This window comes from Pyrus communis, chromosome 4 (genome assembly GCF_963583255.1).
Source record: "Pyrus communis chromosome 4, drPyrComm1.1, whole genome shotgun sequence".
Classification (NCBI taxonomy): Eukaryota; Viridiplantae; Streptophyta; class Magnoliopsida; order Rosales; family Rosaceae; genus Pyrus; species Pyrus communis.
The window spans coordinates 2933709-2950457 of NC_084806.1; the positions used below are offsets into that span (position 1 = coordinate 2933709).

General features: G+C 40.0%; 4 protein-coding genes across 4 annotated transcripts; 1 reads left to right on the plus strand and 3 right to left on the minus strand.

Annotated features, from left to right (window-relative positions):
* The first annotated feature begins 267 nt into the window (after positions 1-267).
* Positions 268-6521, plus strand: LOC137731013 (putative phospholipid-transporting ATPase 9). The gene is made up of 10 exons (XM_068470051.1): positions 268-1806; positions 2155-3506; positions 3615-3725; positions 3821-4097; positions 4191-4388; positions 4537-4746; positions 4858-4983; positions 5097-5195; positions 5328-5519; positions 5628-6521. The coding sequence occupies exons 1-10, from the start codon at positions 1411-1413 to the stop codon at positions 6258-6260; spliced, it is 3594 nt and encodes a 1197-aa protein (XP_068326152.1). The 5' UTR covers positions 268-1410; the 3' UTR covers positions 6261-6521.
* A 450-nt stretch (positions 6522-6971) lies between these two features.
* On the minus strand, positions 6972-7996 carry LOC137732566 (probable calcium-binding protein CML16). The gene has a single exon (XM_068471883.1). The coding sequence runs from the start codon at positions 7739-7741 to the stop codon at positions 7265-7267; it is 477 nt and encodes a 158-aa protein (XP_068327984.1). The 5' UTR covers positions 7742-7996; the 3' UTR covers positions 6972-7264.
* Positions 7997-8988: 992 nt separating this feature from the next.
* On the minus strand, positions 8989-9453 carry LOC137731297 (uncharacterized). Its single transcript, XM_068470393.1, has one exon. The coding sequence runs from the start codon at positions 9451-9453 to the stop codon at positions 8989-8991; it is 465 nt and encodes a 154-aa protein (XP_068326494.1).
* Positions 9454-10264: 811 nt separating this feature from the next.
* On the minus strand, positions 10265-14877 carry LOC137732210 (proline-rich receptor-like protein kinase PERK9). The gene is made up of 8 exons (XM_068471509.1): positions 12865-14877; positions 12207-12617; positions 12039-12125; positions 11828-11898; positions 11668-11744; positions 11389-11536; positions 10770-10931; positions 10265-10684 (listed from the first exon to the last, which is right to left on the minus strand). Exons 1-8 carry the CDS (start codon positions 14240-14242, stop codon positions 10514-10516), a joined length of 2505 nt encoding a protein of 834 aa, XP_068327610.1. The 5' UTR covers positions 14243-14877; the 3' UTR covers positions 10265-10513.
* Positions 14878-16749: the final 1872 nt, after the last annotated feature.

Genomic DNA, 16749 nt, shown 5'->3' on the forward strand with positions numbered 1-16749 from the left:
GACCCGCAGATCCCGTCTAAAACTCCTAATTTTAATTTTTTAAATACAATTCCTTAATTTTAATTTTTTTATTAAATTTATTTCAACCAATTAAAAAATGCTTAAACCAAAAAAAAAAAAAAGAAAAAAGAAATTAGTCTGCAAATAAAATCCAGTTTCCAACCTGATTACGGTGGAAAAAATAAAGTGTGGGAAAATTCCGGTAAGCAAAAAATAAAAACAGAGATCTCTGTTTTTATTTTTTGCTTGACAAAAGCATTCGGATTTGTCTAATTTCTTGCCCCTGTCTCTATCTGCGTTCCCTCTGATTAATGAGTTAATCTGCTGATTAATCATTGCATCAGAAAATTAATGCAAATCATTAAGGGACTTCTCTAATCAAGTTCCACAGAGAAAGGGACAAAAAGGAGAAGACCATTTCCCACATAAGAAAACAGAGAGAGAGAGAGAGAGCATAACAGTCACCACCATTGACGAGGAGCTTCCCTCCCACCTTTCCCGCGAAACTCAACTTTCCTGGAAATTCCCATTAGCCAAACCAATCTTCTAACCTTCCCCCGTCAACCCCTTTCATTTTTCAATTCGATAATTCCGTTTTCCTCCCTGGGGAAAGCAGCTGAGTTTTTGAAATCAATTTTCAAAAACAAAAACCCGAAAGGCAAATGCTTGTTCTTGACATGAGTCAAAATGCGAGATCAAATCCAAGTCTCCGTCCAAAGCTGCAATTTTTAGAGAAAATTTCAAATACCCGAGTAGTATTCATATAAAACCCATATTTCCCAACTCTTTTTTCCTTCTTATTTTTGGGTTTGGATTTCTGGGTTTTTTCTGTTGTGTGTAAAATTTTACAACTTTGGGTCCGCAGATTAGAAAGCTGGGTGTGCAAAAGGGAAAAGCTGTGTGCTTATCAGTAAACCCTTTTTTGTTTTTTTTTACCATTCAGGTTGTAAAAAATCTTTCTTTTTGTTTATTCTTTCTCTCTGTGTAATACCAAATTTGTTTGTCTTTTATTGACTGGGGTTCTGAGCTTTCTGCCTGAGAAAATTTTATTTACTTTCTGGGATTTTGCCCCCTCTTTTGGGTCTCTGTGTTCAATATTTGTAAATTCTTGGGGGGTTGTGGAACTGGGTTCTTGCTCTGGGTTGTCCTTTTTTGGAAGAAAGTAGCTGTTTTCTTCACTGAGGAATTGCTTTTCAAGAAGCGGCTGCAGAAGTTGGTACCTGTTGTTTTCACTAGGCGATACATATTCAAAACTCCTTTTGGATTCTATTCCTCTTGAAGAAGTTGCATTAATTAGTGAGGATTGGGAAATCAGAAGCAGCTTTTAGCCTTGTAAGTTGGGTTTGTGTTGGTTTTGGAATTGGGGTTGGTTGGAGCTTGTTGTAGAGTGAAAGGGAGTTCAGAGAAAATATGAGGGGTGGAGGCAGAAGGAGAAAGCTGCATTTCAGCAAGATCTATTCTTTCACTTGTGGTAAATCTTCTATGAGAGATGAACATTCACAAATTGGGGGACCGGGATATTCCAGAGTGGTTTACTGCAATGAACCGGACTCTTTCGAGGCTCATATGCGAAATTATGGAGACAATTATGTTAGGAGCACAAAGTATACAGTTGCTACTTTCTTGCCAAAATCTTTGTTTGAGCAGTTCAGAAGGGTGGCCAACTTCTACTTCTTAGTCACTGGCACTTTGGCATTCACTCCTCTGGCTCCATTTACCGCTGTCAGCGCGATCATCCCTCTTATTATTGTGATTGGGGCGACCATGGTGAAAGAGGGTATCGAAGATTGGCGGCGAAAACAGCAGGTATTGGTTTTTCTTCCTCGGTTTGGCTCTCTATTTTGATTGTTTTTCTTTCCCTTTCCCTTAAAATTTCAATGACTTAGGTTAGCAGTTGAGGATTTTTAACTGTTGAATTTTACTATAACTATATTGGGAGTTAGAATTGATGAGGAAATTTATTGAATGAAAGTTTTCCGAGGCGTGGAGGAGGATAATCAAACTAGATTTTCCAGCTCTCTTGAAGATATGCTGAAACTGAATTGTTTGACTGTGCCATGTATCTTACCTGCTTTGTTGTTTACAAATCATTTGCTGGTTCTGCTATACTATCACCTGCGATTATGTAATATTACAAGTGCGATGATTTTCCAGGATATTGAGGTGAACAATCGAAAGGTTAATGTACATTATGGTAATGGGGTTTTCGATTATACTGCTTGGAGGAATCTGAGAGTGGGAGATATAGTGAGAGTAGAAAAAGATGAATTCTTTCCGACAGACCTCCTCTTGCTTTCATCCAGTTATGACGATGCAATCTGCTATGTTGAGACCATGAATCTTGATGGGGAGACAAATTTAAAGTTAAAACAAGCATTGGAAGTAACTTCGTTCTTGCAGGAGGACTCTAAGTTCAACGATTTTAACGCCATTGTTAAATGTGAAGACCCAAATGCAAATTTGTACTCGTTTGTTGGAACTATGGAGTTTGACAAGCAACAGTTTCCCCTCTCTCCTCAACAGCTTCTCCTCAGAGACTCTAAACTAAGAAATACAGACTACATATATGGAGCTGTTATCTTCACTGGTCCCGACACAAAGGTTATTCAAAATTCTACTGCCCCTCCTTCAAAAAGAAGCAGAGTTGAGAAGAAGATGGATAAAATTATCTACTTCTTGTTCTGTGTTTTATTCACAATGGCATTTGTTGGGTCGATTTACTTTGGGATTGCAACAAAAGATGACCTAAACAATGGGATCATGAAAAGGTGGTATCTCAGGCCAGATAATTCTAGAATTTTCTTTGATGCTAAAAGAGCTCCGTATGCAGCAATTTACCACTTTTTGACAGCTCTAATGTTGTATGGCTACTTTATCCCCATCTCCTTGTATGTGTCAATAGAAATTGTCAAAGTTCTTCAGAGCATATTCATCAATCAAGATATTCACATGTACTATGAGGAATCTGACAAACCAGCACATGCCCGTACCTCAAACTTGAACGAGGAACTTGGCCAAGTTGACACGATTCTGTCTGATAAGACTGGAACTCTGACCTGCAATTCAATGGAGTTTATTAAATGTTCTGTGGCCGGAACAGCTTATGGCCGAGGATATACTGAGGTTGAGAGGGCTATGGGTAGGAGAAATGGTTCACCTTTGGTTCATCAACATTTAAGTGGTGGGGACAATCTCAAGGACTCTACTGATGGCAAGGCACCCATCAAGGGCTTTAATTTTAAAGACGAAAGGGTCATGAATGGAAACTGGGTTAATGAGCCTAATGCAGAATACATCCAGAAGTTTTTCAGTTTATTAGCAATCTGTCATACGGCAATTCCGGAAGTTGATGAAGCTACTGGGAATATTTCATATGAGGCTGAATCTCCTGATGAAGCAGCATTTGTGATTGCAGCAAGAGAACTTGGTTTTGAATTCTACAAAAGGACACAAACAACCATATCACTGCGAGAGTTAGATCCAGTGTCCGGCAAGAAGGTTGAGAGGTTTGTACATTTCATTGTTTTTCTGATAAGTAGGACCTTTAAATCTATGCTGGTACTCTTAATAAGTAATGCGGAGAGTATATTCATCGAGTGATGTCTTTTTTGCAGGACGTATAGCCTTCTCAATGTTTTAGAGTTTAACAGCACAAGGAAGCGAATGTCTGTGATTGTCAGAAGTGAGGGAGGAAAAATACTATTACTATCCAAAGGTGCCGACAAGTATGTGCTCACTGCCTTAAACTTGAATATCTCCTTACTTCTTACTGCTAATTTAAACTGTTTTTTCTAACCAGCATAACTTATTTTTTGTCCAGTGTTATGCTTGAGAGGCTTGCCAGAAATGGTTCGGATTTTGAAGAAGAGACCATGGAGCATCTAAATGAGTATGCTGATGCAGGGCTGAGGACCTTGATTCTTGCCTACCGTGAACTTGACGAAGACGAATACAAAGAGTTCAATCAAAATTTTATCAAGGCCAAGAATTCTGTTAGTGCAGAACGTGAAACAGTCATTGATGAAGTAACAGAAAAGATTGAGAAAGATCTAATTCTTCTTGGTGCAACTGCTGTTGAGGACAAACTACAAAATGGGGTATGTAGTCAAACACTGATGGGGTAACATGGAAGTTTCTTTATGGACGATATCAGATTTTGAATTAATGTTCTTTCTATCTTTTTTGGTCAGGTTCCTGATTGCATTGACAAGCTTGCCCAAGCAGGAATTAAGATTTGGGTTTTGACTGGAGACAAGATGGAGACTGCCATCAATATCGGGTTTGCATGTAGCTTGCTTAGACAAGGAATGAAGCAAATTGTAATCACTTTGGAGTCTCCGGAGATTAAAGTGTTGGAAAAGGAAGGAGAAAAGGAGGCCATCGCCACGGTAAAACTATATACATATAGTTGAATTTGTTTCTGCATTGAAAACAGAATCTGTAACTTAATACTCAAGGAAGTAAAACCGTGTTCTTGAAAAATATAATAGTACCTTAATAATCATGGTGATACAATATTTGCTGATTCATCATTAGGCATCAAAAGGAAGTGTTCTCAATCAGATAAATAGGGGAAAAGCTCAGCTTACAGCGTCGAGCAGGAACCCTGAGGCATTTGCATTGATCATTGATGGAAAATCACTTGCTTACGCTTTGGAGGACGATGTAAAGAATTTGTTTCTAAATCTTGCAATTGGCTGTGCATCTGTTATTTGCTGCCGTTCATCACCTAAACAGAAGGCACTGGTGCGTTTACAAATTATAATAATCTTTTTCTTTTCTGTACCTTCATAAATATTTTCTTATATCATAGTCAGAAAAGAATTAATTTGTTTTCAATGGTGAAATGAAAAATAGGTCACTAGACTGGTAAAATCTGGAACTGGGAAAACAACACTAGCGATTGGTGATGGAGCCAATGATGTGGGCATGCTCCAAGAAGCAGATATCGGGGTTGGAATTAGTGGTGTTGAAGGAATGCAGGTACTGTACAGATTCTTCCACTTGTTTAACCGAACATTAATTAATTTTTGTTTCGCTGTATTTTTCTCTAAACTTTTGTCTCGTTAACTTTCCATGCTTATTTTTCAATTCAGGCGGTCATGTCAAGCGATATTGCTATTGCACAGTTTCAATACTTGGAGCGTCTACTGCTTGTGCACGGGCATTGGTGTTACAGAAGGATCTCATCAATGGTATGCATGTCATATACTATGAAACAAACTTGAGATTTTAGAATCTCGACAATGTGGCGCCTTATTTTAAATTATCACAGGCGAAAACTGATGCATCACTATAAATTGACGTGTGCAATTTTCTCCTTGCAGATTTGCTACTTCTTCTACAAGAACATTGCATTTGGTTTCACTCTCTTCTTATATGAGGCACACACATCCTTCTCTGGAACGCCTGCATACAACGATTGGTTTTTGTCACTTTACAACGTATTCTTCTCTTCACTTCCGGTGGTTGCTATGGGAGTTTTCGACCAGGATGTATCTGCGCGGTTCTGTTTCAAGGCAAGCTCACTGGGTTACATGTGAAATTACGTTCGGACTAACATACTTAATTTGAAGCCTTGTTTTGAAACCGTTGGGATGTATTGTTTATCCTGTTTTGTGTGGCAGTTTCCTCTATTATACCAAGAAGGGGTGCAAAATATTCTCTTCAGCTGGCGTAGAATATTCGGATGGATGTTGAATGGGTTTACAACGGCCGCGATTATCTTCTTCTTCTGCACGAAAGCGCTAGCACACCAGGCCTTCAACAGCGAGGGCAAAACTGCCGGAAGGGATATCCTCGGGGCAACAATGTACACATGCACAGTTTGGGTTGTGAACTTGCAGATGGCACTTGCCATCAGTTACTTCACCTTGATACAGCACCTCTTCATCTGGGGTTCAATTGCACTATGGTATATCTTCCTCTTGGCTTACGGTGCCATGTCACCTTCACTCTCAACCACTGCCTACAAAATCTTCATCGAAGCCCTCGCCCCCACGCCTTCTTTCTGGCTCATCACAATCTTCGTGCCAGTCTCCGGTCTAATCCTATTCTTCACATACTCAGCCGTTCAAATGCGTTTCTTCCCTATGTACCATAGAACAATACAATGGATACGGTACGAGGGAACATCAAATGATCCCAAATTGTGTGACATGGTGCGGCAGAGATCGTTGCGGCCGCAGACTGTTGGTTTCACGGCGCGATTGGCGGCGAGGGCCAACCGTATAAAAGATAGACACCATAACCGTAGATAAGTTTTGTATGCTTCTTGTTTGTTATAGGTGGTCTTAAAAAATACCAGCTTCTTCAATCACTCCCAAGTTTTGGAACTGTGCCTTTTGTACATCATTGGGTTGCATATAATATTATACAACAAAATTCTTTGGTTCAAATTTGTTCTGGGATTGGGCCCTTGTAGCTAGATAATTACTTTGTACAGAAGCACTTTTGAGCTGTGTTAGATTTAGATCGTGTAAATTTTGATACAAGGTGAAAAAATATGTTGCAGAATTCAATACTTGTGTTTTCTTCCTCAATTTTCTGTTTTTTTCTTCTAAGGAATTCTCCCTTTTCCTTTTTTCAATAATAAAAATGAACGCTAAAACCTGAAATGAAATGATTATCAAACGATTCTTAGTTTTTGAAAAACGAGATGTTTTTCTTGTATTAATGACATAAGAAAGGAAATCTAGATGGAGAAACCATTAGATGATGAACATTAAAGAAAATCCAATGCCATTATGCGGTTAATCCAAAATCTTTCGTCTTTTCTTCAAAAAGTAATTTCGTACTCTGATGTTCTGTAAGAAGAGATTCTTAGCTATCTCCGGTTGTATGTCTCTACGTTTATTTCTCACGGAATATACAACTAGTTACAAGACATATTCTCGAATCTCTCTCACCATGCCGGAGACCAAGTTCACGTTGAATTACTAAATCATATTCCAAGAGAATTAAGAATGACATGCATGTTATCACAAATTATTATTTATACAAAAATACTTACAAGATTTGTTTGTAATTAGTTGATAATTCTAATCTTAATTAACTAAAAGAGCCTTGATTAGCATGTCTCCAACATTATTTTAATCAATGTATATACTTTCTCTTAATTCTTCCTTTTCTTCAGACACAAGAAATCCTATACAAGCAAAGACATGCCCTAAAAAACCCACACAAGAAAAAAGAAAAAAATAATAAAAATAAAAGTCAGCGAAAAAAGTCAAACAAATCCAGAACCCATCATACCCGCGCGCGGTCAGAGCCCAAGAAAATCAGCGGCGGACCGAGACATGATCGTCGCGAATTCGTTGAAACTAATGACGCCGTCGCCGTTCGTGTCGGCCTCCATCATCATATCGGAGAGCTCCCGGTACGTCAAGGGGTGGCCCATTTTGGCCATGGAACCGGCGAGCTCGGCGGCGGTGATGTAGCCGTTGCCGTCGCGATCGAAGGATCGGAAGACCTCCATGAGCTGCTCCTGGTTGATCAAAATCTCCTCGTTCATGTCGGGGAGGATGGCGGTGACGAGCTCGTCGAACTCGATGGCGCCGTTGCCATTGGCGTCGATGTTGGAGAGGAGGACGTGGAGCTGGTCGCCGGTGGGCTTGAGGCCGAGGGAGCGGAGGAGGGCGGCGAGTTCGAGCTGGGTGAGGCTCCCGTCGGAGTCCATGTCGAACCGCATGAAGATGTCCTTCAGCTGCTTCAGCTGATCGGATCCGAGCGCGGCCATCATTATTGTAATGGCGGCCGAGAAGAAGAAGAAAGGGATCGAGAGATCCAGACGATTATAATTTTGTGGTTTTTTGGCGTTTAATTTGGGGATAATTTTTTTTGGGTTGATTGGTTTGAGATTTTGGGGTTTCTTTTTGTTGTTTTTGTTTTAATTTTTGTTGTGTTTGGATTAAAAGTTTGAAAACTGGAAACGCGTTTTTGCTAGAGTGATTAATATTTTGCTACGTGGTTATATATTGGGGGATGCTACTTAGTAGGAGTTGTTTGTTGATTAACCATATTTAGGACTTAAACGTGTTTTTCTATTTTGGCAATAGTGTTGATTTGTAGGTTTCGAACTAAATTCAACGCATTGGTGTGTGTGGGTGAGGTGGGTTGATCAAAACAACGTATTTGTTATCATGCACTCGAGTTTAATGTTAGTTAGAGTGTTGATTTGTAGGTTTCCAACTAAATTCAACGCATTGGTGCGTGTGGGTGGCAGGGTGTGGTTAGCTGATCAAAACAACGTATTTGTTATCATGCACTCGAGTTTGATATCAATTTTCACGAAAATAAAAATAAAACTCATGCAGAGGTGTTTAGCCCAAAAGTTAACTTGGATAACTTTTATTGTGCCCCATCAAGAACAGCCCCGGCTGCGACAAGTGTTAAATCATTTCGAGTTAACGAGGAATTTTTAAATGTATCGGGAACACGATCTGGTACATCAAATATCATAATACAAAATTTTATTTTTTTTTTAAATATCAAACCACTTATATTATAATACTTGGTGTGCCGGAGCATGTTTCCAGCACATTGAAAAAAATCTTTGAGAAATAACATAATTGGGTGAAGAATATTCGAGATTCAATTTGAAGAATTTATGTGATGTGGAATTTTCAGTTTGTAAATATGATGAACATATTTACAAAGTTGACATAGTTCGGTAGTGTTATGTAGACGTGTGACAATATTTCAAAGTGAAAAACAAAAGAATTATTTGAAATTTATAAGGATGATGTCATTACATTCGAGAAGTATGATAAGGATTAAGAATCTAAGCCTTTGATTTGTATCAAGAGATGTCATATATATGCATATGGAATTAATTTTCGTACTGGAACTGACAATGAAACTACTCGTCAGTTTGCATTTGTTCTCACGCAATTAATTGTGTGACGAGAGATGACACATGACACGAGATGCAAAAAATAAAAATACGTACGAAACGCGTTGCAGGTAAGTTTTCTTGCGATTGAAAAGCTACCCAACTTTATGATCAATGGCTGAGAGAGCCACCATTTCAATCAAGTGATGTTGCGAAAAACTAGTATCAAACTGATCACAAATTGATGAATTTTGAGTTGGGGAGCGACCCAATTCTCCCCTACGCCAAAAGCTTCCAAATCCGAACTCTCCTCTCTGAGACAAATCCTGCAGTACCTCCTCCACCTCCTCCATGCAACGCCTGCAACTATGTCCTGCATCCATGGAAGATCTCATAGACTCTCCAACAATACTCACAAAGTCGACATCTTTACATGTATCCAGCACTATCATCTCCTTTCTCCTTCTCTGTTGGAGCTTCTTCACGGTGTACTCTCTCGTCTTTCGGATCAACTTGCAAGGGAGCTTGTACAAGATGAAGATGGTGATTTGGAGGATCAAGCACTGGCTGCAGCACGAAATCACGATGCAGTGTGCGGCGGTCATGTTGCAGTCTTCCATGGCTGTGATAATCTGGAGGAAGGGGGTGGTGGTGTTAAGGAAGAAGTTCCTTGCCCTTGTGGGAGGTAATAGGAAGGGCGACTTCAATCATTGATGTGGCATTGTACGAGTCATGACTTCAATCATTGTATCCAATTTAATATATATTTTTTTTTCTAAAGCGATGTTCTAATTTAATTAAAACTATGACAAGCAGACTCCAACGTAATATATTAAAATATTAGGATGTGAAAGAAAGCATAAAAACGGAATATCTCGATTTCATTCATCTAGTCAAAGAAAGCAAAAGAAACCACCTTGAAAGACCAAGAGCGGACTATCAAGACTTTGGGAAAGAATTAGGGGAAGAAGGGCCCACAGGTAACGAATGGGAAGATCGAAAAGTCGGAAGGAGGATATAACTTGACTTCTACTTCTCCTTGGTGGAAGATTTCTTTGATGGCTTTAAGCATTTCCATACAAGGTGTCACAGAGCTGTCCTTCAAACAAGCCCTCCCCCTTTATATTTGCAAACCCAGTTCACATTGTACCCCAAATATTTTAGCACGCGACGTTTGAGACACTTGTAAGAATATATCCCCGGGTATACTCAAGATTTTCGCGTTTCTGAGGGTGATAGGGCAGCCCTGCAGGCCGATTTAACGACCTGGCAAAGTTTAGAACAACATTCGACTCCTGTAGGTACTTCCATGAAATTGTGACGCATCCTATTTGCAACTGAAAGATGAGTACGTATTTTCGAACTGAGATTGTCGCGTATAAATCTCAATACATGGAGTTGTGAAACAGAGGAAGCAAATAGGATCCATGGTTAACAAAAATGAATTATTACCTCTATAACACCACCAAAAATATTGGTGGGTGCAACGAGATCATCTTACAAAGGCTAAATAATTACAGCGGCTGGACCTTTACAGGAAGGATGGAACGAATGCAGTCTCTACATCCGATGCAGTCAGTTCCGGTTGCTGGAAGATCGGGGTTCCAGCTGAGCGAATCCAAATCTAGCTCAATTTGGCAAAACCCTTTTCAGTTCAGTGTTTAGCTCTCCGAATATGTACTATACCTCTCCGCTAAAAAAATCTGTACTGTAATTTTGACTACCGAATGCCATTCTTCGGAACAACCTAATTTCAGCTGACTGTTGTGCCGAGTCAAATGCCTCACTTTCCCCCACTCTCATTCCGTTGTTTATATCAGAAGCAGCGAAACTATCAAAAACTCTAACAACCTGAGGAGAGTGAGAACGATGATGTTAGTTTAAGCTGGTGTAATGAATGAATTCACATAATAAGGAAATTTCAGCTTCTCATTACCTGTCCCATTCGTGGTCTCTTGGCAGATGAATGTCGCACACAAGCAGCAGCAATCTCGATCATTCTGAACATTTCAGTATCCACATAATTCTTTTCAAGCCTTGGATCTACCACGCCGTCAAAATCCTCATTATCAAGAGCATAACTCAACAACGGCCGCGCCTGGAAAGTAAAATGCGTCTCTTGTCAGGAAAGCTTGGGTTTGACCTTATAACATTCAGTTGGTTAACTATACGGTTTTATTTCATTCTATAACTATAATGCGTCTCGAGTCTCACATCTTACTCATGCATTTATCCATACACTTCTGAAAAAATTGAAATGAATTCACAACGAAGGCGAGACTAACTAAATTGTACCCCCCGAATCCACACAATTATTGACAGCATAATCAGAGAGTAGTAATGATTTCATGCATAAATATTTCTTTCTTTAGGATGATTCTGAAGTTTTATTTCATTCCTTGCTTAAGAACCATAGGGTCAGAAGATCTAATTCGCTAAATTGAAACTTCAAAATATTCGACCGGAAAAATCAAAATCTTATTATCGGTTGAAGCAAAGCAATATAAACAATGCAGCATGATATGTCCAGTATGACAAGAGGATGTTAAGTTTACCCATTCAACTAGACTCTCATCTCCCAAGGGTTGGGATGGATCTACAGGCTTCCTTCCAGTGATCAACTCCAGAAGCACAACTCCATAAGAGTAAACATCAGACTTGTCAGTCAATTTCCCACTTGATGCATATTCAGGAGCCACGTATCTGAAAATCAACCGGAATCAATACATAATCAGGCTTGAAAGGTATGTTTGTGATGACGGTATAAACTAAAATCTAGAAGAATCCTCATACAAGCGGAAAGCATACGAGCCAACACTAGATTGCTGACGTACCCAAATGTTCCCATCACACGTGTGCTTATATGCGTATTTGAATCAAGAGCTAATTTGGCAAGTCCAAAATCCGAAACCTGTAAAGTAAGGAAACCATGAGCTACATTTTAAACAAAATATAGAAGTACTGAAACGTGCTCTGAGTGAAATTATGTTGTACCCGAGCTTCAAAGTTGTTATCTAAAAGAATGTTTGACGACTTTATGTCCCTGTGAATAATTCGAGGATGACCTGACATTAGACAAATGAAACCAAACTTAGTCAACAAAACATTTCCAGTTAAATTATGTGACCCAAAAAACTATCGTATGAGGATATAATAACCGCAACATTCAGCTATTAGAATCCAGAAACTAAAGGTAGAAAATTACAGTCTTCATGAAGATAAGCGATCCCACGAGCTGCACCAGCAGCAACCTTAACACGTGTTGCCCACTCCAGAACTGGTCTACCTTCTCCTGAAAATTGCAAGGTGCAAAACATGAGAATACTGAACCATTATCACTAACTGTTTCTTCAAAGCTCTGTTATAGATTTACCATGAAGGTGAAAATAAAGGGTATTGTTAGCGACATATTCATAGACAAGCAGCCTTCGGTTATCAGAGATGCAGTATCCCACCATAGAAACCAAATGGCGGTGATGTATGCGACTAATAGTCTCAACTTCGGCCTTGAATTCTCGCTCACCCTGACTCCCTCCAATTTTTAGTTGTTTTACTGCCACATCTCTCCCATCTGGTAGGCATCCCTTATAAACACAACCAAATCCGCCTTCTCCCAAAAGATTTTGAGATGAAAAGTCATTTGTGGCCTTAGCCAGTTCTTCAAAAGTAAACCATGGCCTTGAATTGCCAACTCCTGCTTGTTCTGGTGGAGGACTTAAGATCTCACTGCTAGAACGGCTTCCAATAAGGGGAGCTGAAGAATGCACCTTCAAGAAGGATGAATCTGGAAACAAGTTACAGAAACCTTCTTAATTCATTTAAATGGCCTCAAATTTGTGGACAGACAGAATACAGTGGTTTATATGAGCTGATTAATTTATCCCATACCCTGATCTTAGTGAGGCTAAATAAATTCCTAAAAAGTACGTTGAATTCATTGTAATTTAGAAACAATAAACGGAAAATCCCACATTCATACGAAGTGAATAACATAACAAGAAATCAATTGTGTTATATACGATAGAAGTTACCTGATGTTGGGGATGAACCCAGAGAGGATTGCTTAGCGTAACCTTCAAACCCGGATACTTTTTTCCTTTGCCTCCTCATGCACCATACAATCAATCCAATGAGGCTAAGCACTACTGCCCCTATCAGTACAATAATTGCCACTACGCCTCCGGTACCAATGCCATTGGAATTGGAACTTTGTAGTGCCTTTGGACTGGAAGTGTTTGTTGGTGAACTAGGAATTTGAGGAGGTGCAGGCGGAGAAGCCTGTGAGAGGGGAGGTGGTGCCAGTCCTATAATGGGTGGTGGAGGTGAAGTGGTTGGTTGAGAACCAGGTGTGGTGGGAGGAGTACGGCTAGGAGGTGGGGGTGCTTTTCTGGGAGGTACTGATGCTGGTGGAGGAGTTGAACTTTCAGGGGGGGTTGATGCTGATGGTGAAGGTGAACTTTTGGGTGGCACAGATGCTGGAGGTGGGGGTGACTTCCCTGGTGGGTCTGATGGTGGCGGTGATGGTGAAGTTTTGGGGGGACTTGATGATGGAGGAGGAGGTGACTGCTCAGGTGGCTTTGATGACGGTGGCGGTGGTGGTGAAGTTTTGGGGGGACTTGATGATGGAGGCGGAGGTGACTGCTCAGGTGGCTTTGATGATGGTGGCGGTGGTGGTGAAGTCTCAGGGGGATTTGCTGATGGAGGCGGAGGTGACTGCTCAGGTGGCTTTGATGATAGTGGCGGTGGTGGTGAAGTCTCAGGGGGATTTGCTGATGGAGGTGGAGAAGACTTCTCAGGTGGCTTTGATGATGGTGGCGGTGGTGGTGAAGTCTCAGGGGGATTTGATGATGGAGGCGGAGGAGACTTCTCAGGTGGCGGTGGTGAAGTTTCAGGCGGCTTTGAAGAAGGTGGAGGTGGACTCTCAGGTGGTTTTGACGATGGTGGGGGAGATTGCGGCGGTGGAGGTGAACTTGCAGGTGGATCAGATGTCGGTGGTGGTGGAGAAGGCGAACTTTTCGGTGGAGTCGATGGAGGGGATGGTGGGGATGGAGTTGATGATGGAGGGGTTGGAGAACCAGAAGTTGTTGGAGGTGTACCGGATGATGGTGGGGGTGAAGAATCGGAAGCTGGTGGAGGTACATTGGAGGGAGGCAGTGGCGGCGAGGTTGGCGGTGAAGCAGATTGTGGAGTTGGAGGTGGTGATGATGTAGTTGGAGGAGGAGCTGATGGGACAACAGGTTCTGGAGATTGAGCTGTGGCGTTAGAGGACTCTGGTGAAACCAAATTCCGCTGAGAAGACGGTGTCGGTGTGGTGGTAAACGGTGGTTGTGGCGGCGGTGTTAAAGTAGTATCAGAAGCTGGAGGCACGGCGGATAGAGACGAATTTGGAGATGGCGACGTGGTTGCCATCTTATTACACCAAAATCAAGTGATGGGTACCATACAACTCACCCACCACAACCTTCATTCAATCATGAAATCTTCAAACTTTTCACAAAATTCAGAGCTTTCATGCAAATGCCAAGATTTTGAGAAAAACCCAAGTCACAAATTTCAAGTCTTTGTCAAACCAACATCTCCAAAAACTTAAAAAAAAAAAGGAACTTCCCAAATTCCCCACCACCAAACTCCACCAACCAAACACCTCTAAAACCTCAAACAACTCTTCTGTGATCAAAATCCCAGAAACCCAACTCAGAAACCAGGTTTTCCAGATCACTAACTTCAAAGTGAGATATATTTCTAACTCTACAGCAATCAAATTAGCAATCTTTCTCTAATGTGAACACTTAAAAATCCAAACTTTTAGTGACCAAATGCAGCAGAAGCAGCAATATTATCAAAAGCTGGTACTAAAATTCAAACCCCAGATGGTGAAATCCGGAAAGACTTACCTTTCACTTCGTCAAAGGCGGACAAACAAAAATCGTGAACTTTGATCTCTTGAAACTTCCTCGTCTCTCGGGCACTGGAAGCTCACCACACAGGGAGGGGAGTCAGGGACACGGATTGTGGGGTCCCCAAAATGTACTGAAAACGACTCGCAAAGAATAATTATTATAGTTTGACGCCATTTTCCAAAATCTTATTTTGTTTTGGTTGAATAAAAATAATAAATATTGACAAACCAATGTGGTTGGATTTTTTCTTAACGTCCATTTAGTTCGACGCAACGTAAACGCATTGCGCTATTTGGTCAATTGCCCCTTAAATCTTTAGTGTTTGGAGTTTTTCTACTTGTTTGCTTTCAAATATCCCATATATTTGATAAAAAAACAATATTATTTTTTGTTGAAATAGATAAATAATATATTTTAAAATAGTATTTGTAAAATAATATTTTAGAAGGAATAAATAATATTATGATATTCCTCTTGTGCTTTTTACATGGAGAGAAATATCATAATATTAGTGGGGTAAATTCCTGCCCAAATCTTCGAAGTCTGAAAGGGGATGAGAGATATTTGTTTTTGTGGGGTGTGAGTCGTGTGACTACGTAAGCTGTCATATAAAGTGGAATTATTCCACTATTATGATGATTAAATTAGTAAAATACACACCTTCCTAAGATGTTGAATTTGTCTTAAACATATTTTAATACTATATAAATAAATAGAATAATCACCGTGCTTAATGTGGCTGTAGTGTTTTGGAGTTTACTTGTGGAGCCACGAGTTTGACTCCATTCGTTAATGCCAACAAGTCCAGCTTAGTCCATCTATCTCCCTTTTTAAATAAGACATGAGACAAAATTTCAAACCAAATTTACAAATTAAATAACGTATCATCAATAGAAAATAAGCATGTTAATTGATACTTAATTAATAATTCAATCATCAACAACCACATCATTTGGTTTACACAATTTGGTTTAAGATTTGAACTGTCTATCTTTTAGGTATTCCCTAAAAAATCACCCAAATACGTCTACCAAGAACCACTCAAATCTAAAACCATATGAGTGTTGGATTAAGGGTTTAGGGTTTCTTTGTAGAGCTGTATAATCCATTTTTTCCACTACAAATAAATATCTTAATGGTTTTGGATTTCTAGTGTGCAAGAATGACCAATGAATGATGTTCTAAAATATGGACGATTCAAATCGTTAAAATACATAACAGAGTAAACCTTAAAAAAATACATATAAAAATTGAGTGAAAAAATGATGTTGCACATTCCCCCTACATATATAATACACACACACACACACACAAATATATGTATATGTATATGTATATCCCCGATGGGAACAGGGACAATCTTAGAGTATAATCTTTTATTTTGTTTTATTGAGAATTCATTACCTATCCGATCCCCTATCAAGGAAGAGGATCCTTTTCTGAGCTCAGAATGGGGATCCTCCTGATCACGAAATTCAAACCGTTCAAATTTAATTCAACGGTTACAATTATTATAACTTTTAGAAGACCCTCTTGTTTGGAGCTATTGGATTAAATTTGAACGGTCTGAATTTTGTGATCAGGAGGATCCTCTCCTGAGCTCAGGAGAGGATCCTCTTCCCCCTATCAAATATATGTTGCATTGATTAGCACATGGTATTATGATTATTGAAATAGCGGCTGTAATCTGGTAGGGCGGGCCCGCCATGGATTAAGATTAACCAATTTTGTTTTTGTGTTGGGATTTTATAATTTATTAGGAGGAGCATCAGCATGCAATGTGCTCGAATATTTCAAAGTGGGTCTCCGTTACGTCTCTCTTACATAAGATGTCTGCAGAAATTGGAAAAATATTTCTAAGTGGAGGTGGGTCAGGTCATGTGCTCGAATTATTCCATCTTTGGCTGCTTTTTCTGCCCTGCGGCCCCGTGAAGCTCCTCCACGTACTTGTTGCTGCTGCCCCGTGAAGCTCCTCCACGTACTTGTTGCTGCTGCCCCGTGAAGCTCCTCCACCAT